The sequence below is a fragment of the Macaca thibetana genome, chromosome 4 (genome assembly GCF_024542745.1).
Source record: "Macaca thibetana thibetana isolate TM-01 chromosome 4, ASM2454274v1, whole genome shotgun sequence".
Taxonomy (NCBI): Eukaryota; Metazoa; Chordata; class Mammalia; order Primates; family Cercopithecidae; genus Macaca; species Macaca thibetana.
Window position 1 is genome coordinate 27,627,484 of NC_065581.1, and position 21,835 is coordinate 27,649,318.

Sequence of the window (21,835 nt, forward strand, 5' to 3'; positions counted from 1 at the left end):
TCCTAATTTGCATAATAGCGTTTAAATAAAGCGGACGAAACAGCCCTAGGATTGTTGTCTTCCGTTTTTCACCATGCCTGAACCACTAAAATCTGCTCCAGCCTCTAAAAAGGGCTCCAAGAAGGCCATTAACAAGGCTCAGAAGAAGGATGGAAAGAAGCGGAAACGCAGCCGCAAGGAGAGCTACTCCGTGTACGTGTACAAGGTGCTGAAGCAAGTGCACCCCGACACCGGCATTTCCTCCAAGGCTATGGGGATTATGAACTCCTTTGTCAACGACATCTTCGAGCGTATCGCCGGAGAAGCGTCACGCCTGGCGCATTATAACAAGCGCTCGACCATCACTTCGAGGGAGATTCAGACGGCCGTGCGCCTACTGCTGCCCGGGGAGTTGGCCAAGCATGCCGTGTCGGAGGGCACCAAGGCCGTCACCAAGTATACCAGCTCCAAGTGAGCCCCTCGCTGCAGTTACAGGTCCGCTCTGACCCACACTCCAAAGGCTCTTTTCAGAGCCGTCCACGTTTCTCAAGAAAGAGCTAGTTCGCTGTTAGCTTGTCTCCCCTTGGGTACCCTTTTTAGGACTCGCTCCGTACATATAAATGTACACATACATGTGTTTTTTTTTTTTTTTTTTTTTGAGAGGGGAGTCCCACTCTGTTGCCCAGCCTGGAGTGCAATGGCACGATTTCGGTTCACTGAAATCTCCACCTTCCGGGTTCAAGCGATTCTTCTGCCTCAGGCTCCCGAGTTGCTGGGACCACAGGCGTGTGGCACCATGCCTTGCTAATTTTTGTATTTTTAGTAGATAGGGAGTTTCGCCATGTTGGTCAGACAGGTCTCGAACTCCTGACCTTAGGTGATATACACTTGCCTCCTCCCAAGGTGTTGGGATCACAGGTGTCAGCCTCCGCGCCCAGCCCAAAATATTTTAGAGGATTATTAGCAAGTATGAGTGACCGTGGCTTAGGGAAGACAACCCCCCAAGACCATGAGAAAGTGGTTCTGAGGCAGTCAGAATGCAACTGTTTTATACATTTTAGGGAAGCAGAAGTTATAGGTAAAGTCATAAATCAATATGTGGAGGGTTAGACCAGGCGCGGTGGCTTACGCCTGTAATCCCAGCACTTTGGGAGTCCGAGGCGGGCGGACCACTTGAGATCAGGAGTTTGAGACCAGCCTGGCCAACATGGAGAAACCCCGTCTGTACCAAAAATACAAAAATTAGCCGGGCATGGTGGCACGTGCCTGTAATACCAGCTTCTCAGGAGGCTGAGGCAGGAGAATCGCTTGAACCCGCAGATGGGTTGCAGTGAGCCTAGCCATGATTGTGCCACTGCACTGTAGCCTGGTAAACAGAGCAAGCCTCTATCTCTAAATAAATAAATAAATAAATAAATCAGGTAAATCAAAGAAAATGAACTGGAAAAAATAATTGCTCTTAATATTACTGTGAATACTTAGTGAGTGTTCTGTACATGTGTTATAATTAAATTGCCAGAAATATTCTAGTTATGCTTAAATCAATTTTTAAAATTGTGAGAAAACTCATACCTGTAAAGATTAAAAAGGCATCTGCACTGAGATTGCTTTTCCAGAGCCTTTGAATCCTCACACTTCTTTAAAGAAACCCAACCTGAAAAATATTTTCTAACACATGTGTGATTTATGCTAGGAATTTCCAATTTAGGATTCTATTCAATAAATTATCATAATGTTAGCAAAGACATATAAATGTTAATGGAATAAGTAAGAATAATACGTTCAAAGAGTGAAGCATATTTACATAATTCCTAACTTTTACTTTTGGTTGTCTATTGAAACTGTAGAATCCAAAGGAAAACTTCCCCTTTGTCCTCTGAAGGTTTGGTGAAAAATCAACATACAAAAGGCAGATTAATAGGAGAAAAAGCATACACATTTATTAATGTGCATAGGGGAGAATCAGTGATTACTGCCTCCCCCTCCCCCCCATGCCCCAAGCAATAGAATAGAGATAATTACATACCCTTTTTCTTAGGGAAAAGGGAGATGGGTAACTGTGGATTATTTTAGAGGGTATTAAGTGATTTTTAGGGGAATTCAATAGACTTGAATAACATATAACAGCCTAGGACAAAGTCTGTTTGGCCCACAGACCAGACAACGGTTTGTGACAAAGGTTTGTCTCAGTGTGTTGACAGACTTCAGTCTTCTTGCAATATGAGTTTTCAGTTAAGGAAGACTCAGAGAAGGGACCAGAGGTAATTGCTTTCTTCTTTAGCAGGTCTATACTTTAGAGAGCTAAGGGAATTTCAGAGAACAACTTCATTTTGTTATTTCAGATAGAGAAATGAGAGACAGGAATAGGAGGAAGTTCAGAAAGACCTTCAGGATTTTTCTTCAGTTCAGTATGTCAAAACTCCATATTTTGGGGAATCGGTTTCTGAGCCCCAACAATACAATCTCATTAGATGAAGCATCTATTCTTGATACATGAGTATCATGTTAGAAAAAAAGCTCAAAAGATTTTTTTAAAAAATTAGGCTGAGTGTGGTGGCTCATGCCTGTAAATCCCAGAAATTTGGAAGGTTGAGGCAGGTGGATTACTTGAGGTCAGAAGTTTGAGTTCAGCCGGGCTAATATGGTGAAACCTCATCTCTACAGAAATACAACGATTAGTAGAGTGTGGTGGCATGCTCCTGTAATCCCAGTTTCTTGGGAGGCTGAGGCAGAAGAATTGCTTGAATCCAGGAGGCAGAGGCTGCAGTGAGCTGGTATCACACCACTGCACTCCAGCCTGGCGACAGAGCAAGACTACACCTAAAAGAAAAGAAAAGAAAAAAAGTAGGAAAATACTTTCCAGAAATCTTGGCAAAATTGTTTATTATTATTATTTTTGAGACAAGGTCTCACTCTGTTGCCCAGGCTGGAGTGCAGTGGCACAATCACCGCTCACTGCACCTTGGTTTCCCCAAGCCCAATCAATCCTCCCAACTCAGCCTCCTGGGTTGCTGGGACTACAGGCACAGGCCACCACGCCCAGCTAATGTTTGTATCTTTTTTGGTGGAGACAGTGTTTCACCATGTTGCTGCGGCTGTTTTCAAACTTCTGTGCTCAAGTGATCCTCTTTCCTCGGCCTTCCAAAATGTTGGGATTACAGGTGTGAGCCACTATGCCTTGCCCCATTTTTTTTTTTTTTTTTTTTTTTTTTTGAGACGGAGTCTCGCTCTGTCGCCCACACTGGAGTGCAGTGGCGTGATCTCGGCTCACTGCTGCAAGCTCTGCCTCCCGGGTTCACGCCATTCTGCCTCAGCCTCACGAGTAGCTGGGACTACAGGCTCCTGCCACCACGCCCCGCTAATTTTTTTGCATTTCTAGCAGAGACGAGGTTTCATCGTGTTAGCTAGGATGGTCTCAATCTCCCAACCTCGTGATCTGCCCGCCTCGGCCTCGCAAAGTACTGGGATTACAGGTGTGAGCCACTGCGCCCGGCCTGGATTCTCTTTTCCGGTAGAGATTAGCTTTTTCTGAGTGAAGGGTGGCATGACACACCACCCCAAAATATACCACACTGACATAAAGATTATTTGAGTTGAGGGCCACTGAGAAGAAGCAGATACAAGAAAACTCTGCCCTCTCCCTATTTGCCTAAAAGCAGGACATAAATGTGCAGAAGTGTCGCTTCTCCTCTCTCTACCAGAGAGGACAAAAAATAATCACCAGAGACGACTCGTCAGCCTAGAGAGGGCACCAGAGCAATCTGCATAACAACTTTACTAACCAGCCTTTATCTACCATTAGTTTACTATACATTTGCCTTCCCACAATTTGTTACTCCTACAGACTCAAAATCCTTTTCCTTTGTCTTTTAATTTCTCTAAAAACTTATTGATCTTATTAAAGATGCTGTATATAAACTGGAGTTTTAAGTCACATTTTTAATTACTCATTTCTAGGTACTCCCACTTGTGACATGTGCTGTACACATGTTAATAAACTTGTTTGTTTTTTTCTTCTTAATGTGTCTTTTGTCACAAGAGCTCTAGCTGAGAACTCAGAAGTGTAGAGAGAAAATAATTTTTTCCTCCCACATGAGGCTTCCAGGAAAACCAGGTCTTCCTGACAAAATTAATGACATACTTTGACAAACTTTCTACTCTCTTAGTTATCTTCTTGATTTTCCAATGTTTTTCTTTCATATCTTAAATCTGATTTATGATATGAATGTATGTCTTGATTTTAACTGTATGTATAAACATATTCTCTTTATTGTTATTGTGATGATGTTCGAAGTGGGAAATGAAGAACCCGCCTCAAAAAGAGTCTTCAGCCAGGCACGGTGGCTCATGCCTGTAATCCCCGCACTTTGGGAAGCTGAGGTGGGTGGATCATGAGGTCAGGAGTTTGAGACCAGCCTGACCAACATGGTGAAACCCTATCTCTACTAAAAATACAAAAAAATTAGCTGGGCCTGGTGGTACGCACCTGTAATCCCAGCTACTTAGGAGGTTGAGGCAGGAGAATCGCTTGCACCAGGGAGGCAGAGGTTGCAGTGAGCTGAGATCCAGCCATTGCACTCCAGCCTGGGCAACTGAGTGAGACTCCGTCTCAAAAAAAAAAAAAGTCTTCATTTGATTATATTTTATTTTTATTTTAGCTATTAATATCTTCTAATAGCTGTTTTAGAAGTTATATCAAAACATAAAACTCTAACCCTTTATTCAAATATATTAGAAATGTAAATGACATAAGAATTGTTAAGTACTTTATTTGGACTAGTGCAAATAGCATAAATGTGAATTTAAATCTATACAAAAAGTTAAGTAATTGAATATCAGTAAAATATTAATCAATAAATAATACATATAAATTATATATGTATGACTAGTGAGATCTTACTAAGCTAGTCTAGCCATTTTGCTCAATTATCTCCATTATTTCCTACAGCTTCCTGTGGAGTAACTCTTATTGTCTTTACTCTCATTATAAAGATGAGGAAATTAAGACTTAAACAGCAAAAGTGTCTGCAATGAAGTCACAATTTAAGTCTAGGTTTGTTCCATTGCAGAGGCTGAGTTCCTCACTATTCTCCAAAGTAAATATCTACATGAGAACACTGAAAAACAAAGAAATTACATTTTAAATTGTGTCAGGATTACAGTTTCTTTAGAGTTAAAAGAATTTCACAGTGTATCCATGCATGTAAAAAATATTAAATATATGAAAAGATGACTATTTCAATAGATAGATATCATAAAGTTAATAGGATAATCTTTGGACTGTGATTTATAGATATTTTTCAGTTTCCCTAATCTGAATTTCCTAAATTTTTAACTACGTACATGAATTGCTTTCTAATTATTTGGACACCAACTGATTTACTACAGTTCAATTCAGGCACTAATTATTTGGAGTTAGCTGGACCTCACCAGTTAAAGGGCACATTTCCCAACAAGACTATCCCAACTTCAGACACCAGCTGCAAGTGGGGTTCCCAGGCCACTTGCTCTTCTGAGCAACTGGCTTCAAATCCAGGGATTCCCACTACCCCTTCATGTTGAATAATTTGCTAGAATGACTCATAGAATATAAAAAGTGCTATCCTTATGATTATAGTTTTATCGTAAAGAATACAAATCAGGACCAGTCAGATGAAGAGACACATAGGGCAAGTCTTGGAAGGGTCCTGAAAGCAAAGCTTCTGTGCCATCTCTATGTGGAAGCAGCAATCACCTCCCTAGGATATCTATGTGTTCACAAACCAATAAACTTACTGACCTTGGTATTCAGAGCTTTTATGAGGGTTTCATTATGTAGGCAGGATTGATTGAATCCTTGACCGTATGATTGAACTTGTTGGGGCCCAGGGAAAGCTTTCCCTTTGTACTCTGAAGCTTCACTGAAAATCCTGTCAAGAGGCAGATTAATAGAAGAAAAGGCATACACATTTATTTAACATGTACACAGGAGCCTTCAGAATGAAGACCTAAAAATACAGGGGAAATTGTCCATTTTTATGCTTAGGTTCAACAAAGTATGGATACCTATGTAGAAATATGATTGGACATAAGGAGTATGATCTAATGCTAAGAGACTGAGTGGGGAAATCCAGCCAGGCCTGTCTAGATTCTTGGGCTGTCTGTGCAGTATTTCTTTTGTACATGGAATGGTGGTCTTACAACTTACAGTCAAACAAGGTAAGTTAAATAATTTCTTTGTGGCCAGTTTTTACAGGAAAAAATAAAGTTTATAGGTTTCTTTTTTCTTTTGTTTTCTTTTCCTTTTTTTTTTTTTGAGATGGAATCTCGCTTGGTTGTCCAGCCTGGAGTGCTGTGGTGTAATTTCAGCTTACTGTAACCGCTGCCTCCCAGGTTCAAGAGATTCTCCTGCCTCAGCCTCCTGAGTAGCTGATATTACAGACGTGTGACACCATGCCCTGTTAATTTTTATATTTTTAGTAAAGACAGGGTTTCACCATGTTGGCCAGGTTGCTCTCGAAGTCCTGACCTTAAGTGATCTGCCTGCCTTGGCCTCTCTAAGTGCTGGGATTACAGGCATGAGCCTCCACACCCAGCCTAAACAAGCTTATATTAAAGATGACAATTTATTACTTATAAACAAATCAATAAATCTTGCTGAGTAACTAGTTCATTAACTCAAGACTCAATCAACAAAACCAAAAGTAAATTCTGAATGTAACACAGAATTTAAAAACCATAATACTCAATGATGGTAAACATACACAAGAACAGTTACTGCTGGCAAAAGTGAATGGAATAAAACTTTTGAGGAAAATGTAGTAACAGTCATCAAAATACCTTAAAATCTGCATCCTTTGTGACAAAACACTTCAATTCTACATTTTCCTCAGGAAGTAAATTTTGTACAGTTCTCCTTTAAAATAGGAAAAAGAAAATTAGAAAGCACATTTTGCTAAATACTAGAAATATTGTTAAAGTGGACCTAGAAAATTCCTATGATGGAATATTAAGGAGATATAAATTACTGCTTTTAAAAATTTTCCTAATGTGAATTTTCTAAACTTTTAACTGTGAACAAAGATTCCCTTTTGCAAACCATCTTGATTAAATTATAGACAGAATAGAATTTTGGTAATAGTTCCGAGTATGTATAATATTAAAGGTGGTACTTAATCAGCAGGGAGAAGATGAATTATTTAAAAAATCTTGTTGATTAATAAATTCCTAGGGAATTGGTTAACACTTTAGTAGGGAGAATTCAGCAGGAGAAATAATAAGCAGACATTAAAATCACTTTTTGTAAACTCTTTAGATAAGGGAAATTGATTAAAATAACAGCGCGAAGTTGTAAAATGCCACATACTGCATACATATTGTAGGAAAAAAATGTGCATTTATCTGCTCACCAAAATATCTTATTAGCTAGGAGTAGAGCTCTTTGTGTGATGGGAAAATGGGGATAACAGGCTGTTGTTAGTGTACTGGTTTTGTTTTTTTAAATATGAATATATAAAAAAAGAGGGTCTCCTAAAGTGTAAGTGCTACCACGCTGGGCTAATGTTTTAATTTAATTTAATTGTTTTCTTGGTAGAGATGGGGGTCTCGCTATTTTGCTCACGCTGATCTCAAACTCCTGACGTCCAGGTACACTCCCACCTTTGCCTCCTAAAATGGTGGGATCACAGACGAGAGCCACCGAGCCCGGTCACTTTTTTGTATTGCCCACAGTGTTGATGTATATCTTCTGCGTTCAAAAGCAATTTTTTAAAGCCTTATAACGTGGTAACAAAATAGTTTGCACATTACAAAATTCAGAACACGGAAACAAGAAGCTCGCCTTTTTTCCCTATTTCGGTTTGGCCCTTTCGATTTCCCCTCCCCCACCGGGGCGGGACTTCCCGCCGACTTCTTTCAGGTTCTCAGTTCGGTCCGCCAACTGTCTTATAAAGGCGCTGCCTCAGACCAGAGTCCTCACAAGGCGTTGTGTACGACTCGTCTTGCTCATCATGTCTGGCCGCGGCAAAGGCGGGAAGGGTCTTGGCAAAGGCGGCGCTAAGCGCCACCGCAAGGTGCTGCGTGACAATATCCAGGGCATCACCAAGCCGGCCATCCGGCGCCTTGCTCGCCGCGGCGGCGTGAAGCGCATCTCTGGCCTCATCTACGAGGAGACCCGTGGGGTGCTGAAAGTCTTCCTGGAGAACGTGATCCGGGACGCTGTGACCTACACGGAGCACGCCAAGCGCAAGACGGTCACCGCCATGGATGTGGTTTACGCGCTAAAGCGCCAGGGTCGCACCCTCTACGGTTTCGGTGGCTGAGCGTCGTCATTTTCTATCAATAAAAGGCCCTTTTCAGGGCCCCCACTTTCTCAGTTGAGGAGCCGTGATGCTTGTTTGCCCAGATTCTCTTTACTGTTTGTCCGCACCTGCTGAGTTTGCCCTATCGGAGCATGCGTCCCTCCCTAGTCGCTGTAAGTAGGTATCAGTCACTAATAGCTTTCCAGTACCAGTAAATACAATACTCAACTTCTTTCAGGTGTTCCAGGGCTTGCTGACATGGGGTGTCGCGCAGACCGTAGTGCAGTGTCATGGCTCACTGTAGCCTCCCGATTAGCTGGAACCTCGCGCGCGCCACCACGCAACGCTGTTTTTCCAAAGACCAGGTCTGCGTATGTTTCCCAGGCTAATTTCAATATCCTGGCCTCAAATAATTGTCTCGCCTATACCTAGTGTTGGCATTACAGGAGTGAGCCACCACACATGGCCACGATACTCTTGTTGAGGTTTTAAAGTTAGTTATATTTAAGTGCCAATTTTCGAAGTATAGCTGGGGAAGAAAGTCAAGCAGTTGTTACATGTTTCTGGCACTATAAATCCAACTGCTGAACACAAGACCTTCTTATGCAACAACCTTTAATCCGTGAACCGTAAATAAGTTTAGTTTATCGGTTTTGGCCCAATTCTTGAGAAAAGTGAGAATTTGAATCCTTGAGTAGAAATATGTAGCTACTCAGTACAACAAAGAATGATCACAACAAAGACTAACTTACCCTTTGTTACTGAACGTGGGTCAGAGCTTTACCGCTGAGAATTCCTCAGCCTTTGAGTGTTCTCTTATTTACAATTGAAGTTGATAAGATGGTATTAAAAGTGAGATTCCTAAGTAAATTTAAAGGCCTGAAGGAGCAGTGATTAATGGGAAGTGCTAATAAGTCATATTTGAGGTTATCCAACCCGAGATTCTGATTTAATTGGTTTAAGGACACCATCACCTTGTAGGTTAGATTTAAAAAATAATAATTGCATTAAGGAAAGAAACTCTTAGTATTTAAACAGAAAATTTTCCTTCCTGATTCTTACATGCTGTCACTTAGACAAATCTCTGGTCTACATGGCTGGATCTCTTTCTGCTAAATTCTGTGCTACCCTGTAAAAAAGAACTGAGATTAATAAAACGGTAGTGAGAACACAGGGAAAGATAAAAATCATAGCAAGCCTATCCAGTCATGCTGTAGTCATCCTCATAAGGATAGGGAAGGATCTTGCCTTTCATTTACCACACAAAGTATGAGTACAAACTTTAAAAAGATAGGATACTATAGGAATAATGAAGATGTCTCCACTGGCAAAAACTGTGTGAAAAAATGCCCTTGACACAGGTCTTTCCTATGGCTTCATAATAGACAAAGATTTGATTACACAATTGCTGGCTGAATCTAGAATACTAAAATGTGGCTGTTAGAAAATGTTGCTATCTGGGCCTGGTGTCATGCCTGTAATCCCAGCAATTTTGGAGGCCAAGGCTGGCAGATAGATTTAGGCCAGGAGTTGGAGACCATTCTGGCCTACATGGTGAAACCCCATCTCTACTAAAAATACAAAAAATTAGCCAGGCGTGGTGGCACACGCTTGTAATCCCAGCTGCGCGAGAGGCTGAGGCTGAGAATCGCTTAAACCTGGGACTCAGAGGTTCCAGTAAACCGAGATCACGCCTCTGCCCTCCAGACTGGGTGACAAGAGTGTCACACACACACAAAAAAAGATTGCTCTTACCCAGGGATGATGGTCAGATGCAATTACGGGTTATGGGCCTGGCATAAATGAGTAATGCTAAGTGTTTCACACTAAACAAACTATTGTCAGTGTCCTAAGTGCTTTTTATTTACCAATTCATTTACACTTATTCTTTGTCTTTTTTTTTTTTTTTTTTTTTTAAACTTTTTGTGGTAAACAGGGTTTCACTACATGGCTTAGGCAGGTCTCCAACTCCTGGGCTCAAGCTGTCCTCCCACATCTACCTCCTTAAAAGTGGAGATTACAGGCATGAGCCACCTGGCCCAACTCATTTAATCCTTACAACAACCCTTAGAGCTAGGAACTATTTTTATCATCATCACATAATTGTTTACAAAAATACAGAGGCTTAGAGAGCATATGCACCTCACCCCAAGATCCCACGACTAGAATATGATCGTTACAGGTTTGATTGCAAATAATCTGCTTCTTATGACTGTGCTTAAATTTTTCACCATGTCACATCGCTTTGGTGGTGTAAAGTTATAAAACATTTACGTCTTAACTTTAAAAATGTATTTTTGGCCCAGCGCGATGGCTCATGTCTATAATCCTAACACTTTGGGAGGATGAGACAGTCAGATTGCTTAAGACCAGGAGTTCGAGACCAGCCTGAACAACATCCTGAGACCCCTTCTCTACTAAAAATACACAAAAATTAGCTGGGCATGGTGGCTTGCATGTATAATCTCAGCTACTCCGGAGACTGAGGCACCAGAACCACTTGAACCCAGGAGGCAGAGGTTGCAATGAGCGGAGATCCTGCCATTGCTCTCCAGCCTGGGTGACAGAGTAACGCTCTGTCTCAAAAAAAATATATATATATACATACACACACACACACACAGATATACATAGTTAAAATATATATATTAGTTTTTACATCTTAAAGAGAAACGTTATCATTTATATCCAAAAAATTTATTTAGGCCCATGTAGCAATTCCAGATCTGACAAATTTTTGGGATTTAAAACTGTTTTTCATGTAAAATACAATATTTTTCCCTTAACAAAACTTCAAGTTAAAAAAAAAACTATAATTTAAATTCCCCTATGGTAATTACTTGGACTACAAAGTTTTGTACTTTTGCTTTAACTGAATCAATGCCACTATTATTGTCCTTCCAGATCTTTTGATATCACCAATTACACATCCATCATTTTCATGATCATAACGAGTGACTGAGCCTCACCAAAAAAAAAATAAAAAAACTTTACTCACTGGATTTCATTTATGAATTTAAACTTATAAAGCTCTTTCAATAAATCAATTATCCAATGCCAGATGAATGGATACAGAAAATGGGGCATATATACAATGGAATACTACTCAGCCTTAAAAAAATGAATCTTGTCATTTCTTACAACATTATGCTAAGTAAAAGAAACCAGGCACAGAAAAACAAAAACAGCATGATATCACTTACATGAGGAGTCTAAAAATGTTGAACTCAGTAAAATGGTCCCTGCCAGAGAATGAGGATGGAGGTATAATGGGACTCAAGAGATATAAATTCTGATCTATTTTAAAGCATGGTGACAATAGTTAATGTACTTTATACTTGAAAATTGCTGATAGTAAGCTTTAAATGTTCTCACCAGAAAGTGAGATGGATGTTAAGCTCGATGTAATCATTCCACAATGAATGTATGTCAGATCAGATTGTACATGTTGTAATTTGTCATACGTTAATGAAAGTGGAGAAAAGTAAAAAATTCTCTTAAAATCCCTTAAGAGGCCGCACGTTAGGAGGCCGAGGCGGGCGGATCACGAGGTCAGGAGATAGAGACCATCCTGGCCAACATGGTGAAACATCATCTCTACTAAAAACACAAAAATTAGCTGGGTGTGGTGGCGCATACCTGTAATCCCAGCTACTCGGCAGGCTGAGGCAGAATTGCTTGCACTCAGGAGGCGGAAGTTGCAGTGAGCCGAGATCGCGCCACTGCACTCCAACTCGCTGACAAAAATTAAAAAAAAAAAAAAAACAAATACTTGTGGATTTAGGGGTTTTTCAAAAACCATTTCCGATGACCATTGTCAAGCTCACTACAGGGACTACAAGAGTTACTGGTACTGCACATTCCCCATTACGTAAACAAGCTCATGAATTTTGAGCAAATTTAGACTGCATTACAACTCGTAATTAGTTCTACCAACGGTGACCGCGGGTGAATGACCACGTGTGCCGCTGTCTTAAGAAAACTGCTCGCCCCAAAACTGCCTTAGAAGCAAGCAAAATTCCAGCCCTACCAAATCCAGTGTTACCACTCCTCAGCTGAGAAAGTAGGGGGGCCCTGAAAAGGGCCTTTTATTGATAGAAAATGACGACGCTCAGCCACCGAAACCGTAGAGGGTGCGACCCTGGCGCTTTAGCGCGTAAACCACATCCATGGCGGTGACCGTCTTGCGCTTGGCGTGCTCCGTGTAGGTCACAGCGTCCCGGATCACGTTCTCCAGGAAGACTTTCAGCACCCCACGGGTCTCCTCGTAGATGAGGCCAGAGATGCGCTTCACGCCGCCGCGGCGAGCAAGGCGCCGGATGGCCGGCTTGGTGATGCCCTGGATATTGTCACGCAGCACCTTGCGGTGGCGCTTAGCGCCGCCTTTGCCAAGACCCTTCCCGCCTTTGCCGCGGCCAGACATGATGAGCAAGACGAGTCGTACACAACGCCTTGTGAGGACTCTGGTCTGAGGCAGCGCCTTTATAAGACAGTTGGCGGACCGAACTGAGAACCTGAAAGAAGTCGGCGGGAAGTCCCGCCCCGGTGGGGGAGGGGAAATCGAAAGGGCCAAACCGAAATAGGGAAAAAAGGCGAGCTTCTTGTTTCCGTGTTCTGAATTTTGTAATGTGCAAACTATTTTGTTACCACGTTATAAGGCTTTAAAAAATTGCTTTTGAACGCAGAAGATATACATCAATACTGTGGGGAATACAAGAAACGACAAGAAATTAAGAAAGTACAACCTGTTATCCCATCACACAGAGATCACTAGTGCTAGTTTATGACGTATTTTGCAAAGCAGTTGCACATATTTTTCCAAGAAAATGTATACAGTGTTGTATATGGCGTTTTGTAACCTCCTTATATTGATTACAGTTTAATCAATTTCTATTAAAGAGATAAAATAGTGTCTTTCTTAGGAATTATCAATACAGTTTTAATCAGTTCCCCAGCAATTTTTTAATCCGCTGTATTTTAAGAATAATGTTTTCAACATTCAAAATAAATTTATTTTTTCTCTATGCTTGGGACCAATATTGAAATTTGTATGATTTATTACACCAAACTTTAAATTTTTATTACATTAATATTTAAAACTGAATTAGAGGTCTCATGATTTGGTACTGCTGGTCTCCTCATTATTTCCTTTCCAAATTTCCTAATCTGTTTCACCAAGGTTTCTTGGCAACTTTGGAGACCTTTTGTGAAGTTTGAATAAAAATCTCTTTGAGATTTTGATAATAATTGCGTTAGCGTTAAGACTTATTTGGAATAGAATTAATATCCTTAAAACAAGTTCTTATAAGTAGAAAATTGGTGTTTGTAGGTTTTGTGTGTGGGGCGGGCGCTTTTTTTGGGAGGGGGATGGAGTCTGGCTCTGTCGTCAGGCTGGAGAGGAGTGGCGCGATCTAGGTTCACTGCAACCTCCGTCTCCCAGATTCAAGCAATTCTCATGCCTCGACCTCCCGAGTAGCGCGGCACAGGCATGCGCCACCACGCCCAGCTAATTTTTTTGTATTTTTAGTAGAGACCAGGTTTCACCATGTTGGACAGGATGGTCTTGATCTCTTGACATCGTGATCCGACCGCCTCAGCCTCAGAAAGTGTTGGGATTACAGGCGTGAGCCACCGCGCTTGGACGCTTGTAGGTTTTAAAAAAGACACTTTTACATGACCCAACTAAAGATTTGTTATCAACCATTGTGGAACAACTTTGTTTCCGTATATTTAATTTTCTTTCTTAGTAAATACAGGGTTATACTCTGAAATTTTTATTTTTTTTGTAACAGAGTCTTGTCCTTTCACTCAGGCTGGAGTGCAATGGCCCAATCTCAGCTCACTGCAACCTCCACCTCCAGGGTTCAAGTGATTCTCCCACCTTAGTCTCCCGAGTAGCTGGGATTACAGGCACTCACCACCACACCCAGCTAATTTTTTCGTATCTTTGTGGAGACAGGGTTTCACCATGTTGGTCAGGCTAGTCTCGAACTCCTGATCTCATGATCCACATACCTTGGCCTCCCAAAGTGCTGGGATTACAGGTGTGAGGTCACTGCGCCCAGCCACTCTGAAATTATTTTAACACCTTTGAAAATTATAAAACTCCTATAACTATTCTAATATAATCTCTTAGTATTCAATTCTTTGTTTACAAAGTAGTTAAGAGCTGAAACTCTGGAATTAGAAAACTTTGGTTTTAGATTAAATGTTTACCTATCAGACTCAAGCTGACTTGTTACCGATCAGACACGAAGTGACTTGTTTATTCTCTTTAAATCTTTGCTCATCTACAAAGTTAGATCAGGATAGTGATGGTACTGTTGGGGTGCAGAATGATTCCCCAAAATGTGGTTCTTGGGCATGCTGAGTGCTTTTGAACACTGAAAGGCCTCAGAAATAAGCTTCAGAATCAAAGCCCCTCTAACCTCGTCTTGTTTCTCTTTCCTATACATGCGAAGGAACTCTGACATTTCCTAATCGGACCAAGAAAATTTCTTAACAAAAGAAACAGAATTGCCTTCTATCCCCTCCCTAGTTATTTCATTATTGCAGAAAAGAAGACTGGATATGGATTTTTCAAGATAATGCCTTCCTCTCCGTCTCATTTAAATTACCAAGACATACTAGATGCCATGGCTCCTCCCCATAATCCCAGCACTGTAGGAGGTCAAGGCAGGTGGATCCCTTGAGCTCAGGAGTTCGAAACCAGCCTGGCCAACATGGTGAATCCCCGTCTCTACAAAGTTTACAAAAAATTAGCCAGGTGGTGGCGCATGCCTGTAATCCCAGCTACTTGGGAGGCTGAGGCAGGAGAATCACTCGAACCTGGAAGGCGGAGGTTGCAGTGAGCCAAGATTGCACCATTGCACTCCAGCCTGAGTAACAAGAGTGAAACTCCGTCTAAAAAAAAAAAAAAATTAGCCAGGTGTACTGGTGCACACCTGTGTTCGCAGCTACTAAGGAGGCTGAGGTAGGAGATCACTTGAATCCCAGAGGTAGAGGTTGCAGTGAGTGGAGACTGTGCCACTGCACTCCAGCCTGGGTGATGGAGTAAGACTCCATCTCAAAATAAATACATAAATTACGAAGACAATTATTTACAAGCTAATTTATTTCTGTGGTCCATTTATTCTCTATAACAATCTTTTATTGCCCCTCAAAGGAATTGTCTACTTTTCCCATCTCCTCCTTCCCCTATGAAAAAAGTTACATAACCTGTACCCCCCCTTTGGGGACTGGGGTAATCACTTTGTAATTCTCCCTCGTGCACATTATTAAATTTCTCCCATTATCCTGCCTTTTGTCAGTTGGTTATCTGTGAAACTTCCCTTAGCCCCTACAGTATTTACCTCTTTGAGCTACTATAAGAATTAATAGAGGCCAGGCTCAGTGACCTGCCTGTAGTCCCAGCTACTCTGGAGGCTGATGTGGGAGGATTGCATGAGTCCAGGAGTGGGATGATTGTGCAAGCTCAGGAGTCACAGATTAGCCTGGGCAACATCACAAGACCTTCATCTAAAAAAAAAAAAATTAATAAAAAAAAAAAAATGGAGATAATGTACATAAAATATCAAGCAGAAAGCCAACCTCTATTTAATATAATTTTTTCTTTTTAACTAATTTACAAATATTTTGTTTATATTATACTTTAAATACGTTAATACATCATAAATTAATCTAATTATGTATAACACATTAAGTAGTTAATTTAAATAACAAATATTTATTTTTAGCGCTTATTGTCAATGTCGGGGCTCAGAAACCAATACCCCAAACTATGGCATGGTGACTAGCTGAACTGCAGAAGCCTCAAAGTCTCTTAGACCTTCTCCCCATCCCCAACCTTTATCTGCCTATTATCCAGACTCACCAAAAATGAATCCCTGTAAGATGAATGTAATCACACCTGAAGAGCTCATTTCACAAGATAAGGTAGAAATTTAATTTCTTTTCCCTGATCCATTCATTCTTCCTAGTAATCCTCTCAAATGAATTCCTCTTCTCCCTCCCTCAAACTGTTTTTCTAGGATGGTGTGTAAACTTCTGAACCACATTCTGGGGTGGGCAATCACTCTGATTCTCCCCATGCACATTGTAAATTTGTCTGCTTTTTTTTCTATTAATCTGCCTCATGTCTGATTTTTCAACGAACCTTCAGAGGGCACCAAATCAGTAAGGACATTAATTTAATTCAATATTTCACAGATGATATGATACCATAAAGTGATAAGGCACTATAAATCTTCCTAATTGCTCTTTGCCCCTTGGATCCCTCTGATCTTAAGGTTGCCTCCTCTAGTTTACTTACTTTGAAGCTACACATTTAACAGCTCCTCCATTTTTCTTTACATGTGTATGTAGAATTATAAACAATGATATATCACACTTGTATATTTTATTTTACTTAATACATAAGTTTGCATTTGTCAGTGTTTTGATTATGAGTACATTGAGTTTGCATAAATAACACCAAAAATTATAATAATTATAAAGCAAAAGTTACTTTACAAACTGTTTAGCTTAAAGAATTTTACTTCTGGAACTCAGGAACTCTGAAAATTATTACTTAGCTAGCTTTCATGATTAGATAGTGGTTCTTGGGAGAAATAGAAACAATGGAATAATTTTATCATCAACTTCAATGATCATGACAGCATATTTTATTTAAAAACTTATTTCAATTTCAAAAATCTTATAGGCCTTCTATGGAGCCATATCATTTACTTTATATTGATGGTTGTAACAGAAACAATTATTGAAAATTTATACACACAAATAACGCAGATGACATTTTAAAACGGAACGAATGAATTAATTCATTGAAATCAGGATGGAGTCCTCAACATCAAATAATCGTAACTTTTTTAAAAAAAAGTAATATTTATGACAGTTGTGTTTGCTGTTTTATTCCAAGAAATATTAGTTGTATGCGATTGCAATTAAGACAAATCTAGGAAATAAAAATGTGTGCAGAGACTCAAAAATTAATGTATTTCAATGAACTAGAGATCCTGTAGAAATTCGTTTTCATTAACATGTCTTTATGAGGAACACAGTAGCTTATATAAGTTTAGGTGGAGAGGAATAGAAGGCCCTCTCTAGCTAGGAGGACTTGGTGATCTGAGGAGGAAGGGAGTGATCTTGATGAGAGAAAGGAAGCAGGAAAAACTGACAGGAACAGGGCTATATGACTATGATATAATAAAAAACCTGACTTACAATGTCCATCATTCATACTGTTTTTAAGTAACACGTTCTAACGTAATCTCACACCCTAACCCCAACCCTTTCCCATCATTTACATAAACAGTCCATTATGACATGTATTCTTTGCCCAAGTCAACTTGAAGCTCCTTTTGGATATAGACGTTATGTATCTGGATTAATATTGTATTCCCATTTAGGAGGGTGCCTGGCACACCATAGGTGCTGGGAAAGATTCAATTGAACTGGAATAGGTAGGCCAAACGCACGTGGGGTCCTAAATTCTGCAGAAGGGTCAGATACCCAAATTCTGCTTCCATAGTCTTATGAAGTATAAACTAAAAGCCCAAGCAAGGAGCAAAGGTTAGTTTACCAATTTTCTCTCTGGAACCCAGGTACACTGAAAACTATTATTTAGCTAGCTTTCAGTCCTCTGTAATACAGAAAGTAAGTATCTGACACTAGGTTCATTTGAAACACTCTTGCTCTGTCACACAAGCTGGACTGCAGTGGTGCAGCATAGCTCATTGCAGCCTCGAACTCCTGGGCTCAAGTGATCCTTCTGGTCTCAGCCTCCCGAGTAGCTAGGACTACAGGCTATGAGACACCAGGCACAGTCAGTTATTCTACTTTTGTAAAGATCAGGCTGACTTCGGACACCAAGGCTCTAGCCGTCCTTCCGCCTCGGCTTCCCAAAGTGGTTGTGTTACCGGATGGTGCCAAGCAGTTCCAGGCTCTTGGTGCCAGGAGCAAACTAGTGGACACACACACAGATAGCAAAGCAAAGCAGCAAAAGTTTATTAAGCAGAGTATTACACTCTCGGCGGGGGAGAGCGCATTGACCTCTGCGAGATGAGATCAGCATCAGCTTGTTGCAGTTTAAGTCTTTTTATGTGTGTGCGTGTGTTTTTCTCTTCCCAGTGCCGCCTAATCTATAGCCAGTATCTGCCCTTTTATTGATAGGTTTGTTGCTTCGTTACTTTGGCCTCTGTGGCTTGTGCATCACCTCTATCTCATAATCTTAAATACATGCAAGATATGCAGCCCATATGCATGAACCTTAAGTAGCTGATTATCATATGGGCTTTTGTTAAGGATACTTTTTCCTCCCTAATACGCATGCCCATCTCTGAAGAGCTGCCTTTTACTGGTTTGTTCCAGATCTTGCCGGCCACGAGGTCCTTGCTCACATTATCTCACCTTTGTTTCGGCTGCAAAAGGTTCACTGCTTGTTATCTCGCTTCCTGTTCACCCGCCCGTCCACCTTAGTTCTGCCCTTTGCTTTTACTTATTCAGCCCTCTAACCAACTTCCAGCTCCCTTTGTTATTCTCTTGCCCCACTTTTCCTATTGTTTTCAGCTGTATTGCGGGCGCGAGCTGCCGCGCCTAAATTTCTTGATGTGCAGCGAATATTTCAATGTCTACTTTCTATCTCAAAACAATGTGGTGTAAAAGCCCTTTGGTTTTGCTTCATCTCTATACAGCATTTCAGTGCCATTTCAAGATGACTCGACATCGGATAAAACTGTGGAACACAGCTCTACTTGGTGAAAAAGTAGGTGGCTCTGAAAAGAACCTTTTTGGTTTGGACCGAGGTATGAGTGATGCACTACTCCAGACCCACTACTTGCCCTTGGCCTTGTGGTGGCTCTCAGTTTTCTTAGGCAGCAGCACGGCCTGGATGTTGGGCAGAACACCACCCTGGGCGATGGTCACTTTACCAAGCAGCTTGTTGAGCTCCTCGTCGTTGCGGATGGCCAGCTGCAGGTGGCGCGGGATGATGCGGGTCTTCTTGTTGTCTCGGGCCGCGTTCCCAGCCAGCTCCAGGATCTCGGCCGTCAGGTACTCCAGCACCGCCGCCAGGTACACAGGCGCGCCGGCACCTACCCGCTCGGCATAGTTGCCCTTGCGGAGCAGTCGGTGCACTCGGCCCACGGGGAACTGAAGACCCGCCCTAGAAGAGCGGGTCTTAGCTTTGGCGCGAGCTTTGCCGCCCTGCTTGCCACGTCCCGACATGACAAATATACTCAATCAGCAGCGTGCCTGAGACTGATGCAACACTAAGGCTCGGCTACTTATAGTCAATACAGGCACGAAAACTAAGCTATGCTATTGGCTAACATTACAGTTTCGCTTTAACCAATGGGATTGCGGTTTTGAAAAACACTTATTTTGATTGGACAAAGTTAATATACGTTTCCAGGACTCACCACTAGTTAAACGCACACCTTCATTGTCTGCTCCATTTGCGTTAAGAAGCAGGGAATTAGCGGTAGTTAGACAGTGCTACCGACTTCCTTCCCTTTTTTTCTCTAATTTTCCGGCAGTTACTACCAGCCATGCCTGAACCCTCAAAGTCTGCTCCCGCCCCAAAGAAAGGCTCCAAGAAGGCGGTGACAAAAGCCCAGAAGAAGGACGGCAAGAAGCGCAAGCGCAGCCGCAAGGAGAGCTACTCCGTGTACGTGTACAAGGTTCTGAAGCAGGTCCACCCCGACACCGGCATCTCGTCCAAGGCCATGGGAATCATGAATTCCTTCGTCAATGACATCTTCGAGCGCATCGCGGGTGAGGCTTCCCGCCTGGCGCATTACAACAAGCGCTCGACCATCACCTCCAGGGAGATCCAGACGGCTGTGCGCCTGCTGCTCCCCGGGGAGCTGGCCAAGCACGCGGTATCGGAGGGCACCAAGGCCGTCACCAAGTACACCAGCTCCAAGTGAGCCCGCCCACCACGGAACGTTCGGTCAGTCTCGGCCCACACCCCAAAGGCTCTTTTCAGAGCCACTCAGTCTTCCCAAAGAGAGCTGGCACTCACTTTTCTTACAGCAGATATTTGTTACTCGTTACAAAGAAGATTTACAAGATTCCTTACTTTATCCTTGTTAGAAACTAATTTTGGCTCAAGCCTCTAATCCCAGCACTCTGGGGAGCCGAGGAGGGTGGATCACGTGAGGTTAGGAGTTCAAGACGAGCCTGGCCAACATGGTGAAACCCCGTCTCTACTAAAAATACAAAAAAATTAGCTGGGCGTGGTGGCGGACGCCTGTAATCTCAGCTACTCGGGAAGCTGAGGCAGGAGAATCGCTTGAACCCGGGAGACTGAGGTTGCAGTGAGCCGAGATCGGGCCATTGCACTCCAGCCTGGGCAATAAGAGCGAAACTCTGTCTCAAAAAAGAAAGAAAAAATTAATTAGCACTGCAGTGTACTGCATGTTGCAGCAACGCTTGAGACAATTTTTTATCTGAAGAAGGATCAGGTTTATCATCAGACAAACCTAGTAAAGGGAAAATTCAATTCCTGTTGACCACAAATAAAATACAATATTTAAGTGTCAACTGGTAAAATATCCATAGTGTTTCCGGCGCTCTGTCCCTAAACTTCATGTGTACTTTAGTAATGAAGCAGTTGGCACACACAGAAACGTACAAATCGACTTAAACTTGTTTGTTTTGAGAGTGGTGCTGTTTCTCCTCCCTTGTTCCCAGTTTGAGTTTGCTAAATATTGAGATAGAAAGGCAGCAGAAAAAAGTTTGAACCCAGTTTACAGCATAGTACACGTCAATCGGGCCGAGTTGATGTCGATGGCCAATCCCGACGCTGCGCGGGCAGTTTGAAACTTGACCACCGTTTTCTCTGGTGAGTGTTCTAATTGGGAAAATTCTTGGCAGTGCGGGTTTTTTGGAGGACTCTTGCCGTTTTACTCATTCCCATATTTCTCTTGTGTGGATCCTGTTTATGAACATAGTTTCTATTCCCTACCTTTTCTGTTAGGATCTGCTCCATGTTTTCTTATCTGTGTCACTTGCATTTACTGTATCTCTATTAATTGGAATAAATTTTAAAAGAAAAAAAAATAGAGGAGGAGAAGGGCTGTTCTCCATTGTTTTCCCCCACCCCCAACTGAGGAAATCAGAGTAAGTGTCTTCATTTTAAACACTTAGGAGTGGCATATTTAAAAGTATTTTGGTCTTTGCCAAGAATCAGTGTGGGAACTCTTCCACATCGAATTGTATTTGCTGAAGATTTTTGATAGTATTTTTTATCCAGTAAGTGCACTCCAGTGACCCAACTGTTTGACTCCTAGATGTTTACATGAGAGAATATTTTGCACACATGCAAGAGGAGACATATGAGAATGGAAAATATGCTATTTTTAATAGATAAAAATACTAGAGACAATTACATGTTCATGGTCAAAATAATGCATTTATTGAGGTACACACAGTAGTACCTGGTTGAATTTTAGAAACATAAGTCTCAGAAGGTTCATATATAATAACATTTTTTAAAACTCAAAAGTAAAACCATGGCTGGGCAGGTCCTCATGCCTGTAATCCTAGCACTTTGGGAATGCTGAGGTGGGAGGATT

The 21,835-nt window shown here is 41.6% G+C and overlaps 4 protein-coding genes across 4 annotated transcripts in view; 2 read left to right on the forward strand and 2 right to left on the reverse strand.

Moving 5' to 3' along the window:
- The first annotated feature begins 27 nt into the window (after positions 1–27).
- Positions 28–20,248, forward strand: LOC126953533 (histone H2B type 1-M). The gene is made up of 2 exons (XM_050788966.1): positions 28–217; positions 19,949–20,248. The coding sequence occupies exons 1-2, from the start codon at positions 74–76 to the stop codon at positions 20,183–20,185; spliced, it is 381 nt and encodes a 126-aa protein (XP_050644923.1). The 5' UTR covers positions 28–73; the 3' UTR covers positions 20,186–20,248.
- On the forward strand, positions 7,921–8,323 carry LOC126953550 (histone H4). Its single transcript, XM_050788983.1, has one exon. It carries the CDS (start codon positions 7,968–7,970, stop codon positions 8,277–8,279), a length of 312 nt encoding a protein of 103 aa, XP_050644940.1. The 5' UTR covers positions 7,921–7,967; the 3' UTR covers positions 8,280–8,323.
- LOC126953554 (histone H3.1t-like) overlaps positions 12,323–21,835 on the reverse strand; it is a 42,740-nt gene continuing 33,227 nt past the window's right edge. The window contains exon 2 of the mRNA XM_050788989.1: positions 12,323–12,709. Coding sequence (XP_050644946.1) covers positions 12,370–12,709 — 340 coding nt within the window. The 3' untranslated portion in view covers positions 12,323–12,369. The remainder of the gene's footprint in view (positions 12,710–21,835) is intronic.
- LOC126953527 (histone H2A type 1) lies at positions 16,640–19,516 on the reverse strand. The gene has a single exon (XM_050788961.1). The coding sequence runs from the start codon at positions 19,479–19,481 to the stop codon at positions 19,089–19,091; it is 393 nt and encodes a 130-aa protein (XP_050644918.1). The 5' UTR covers positions 19,482–19,516; the 3' UTR covers positions 16,640–19,088.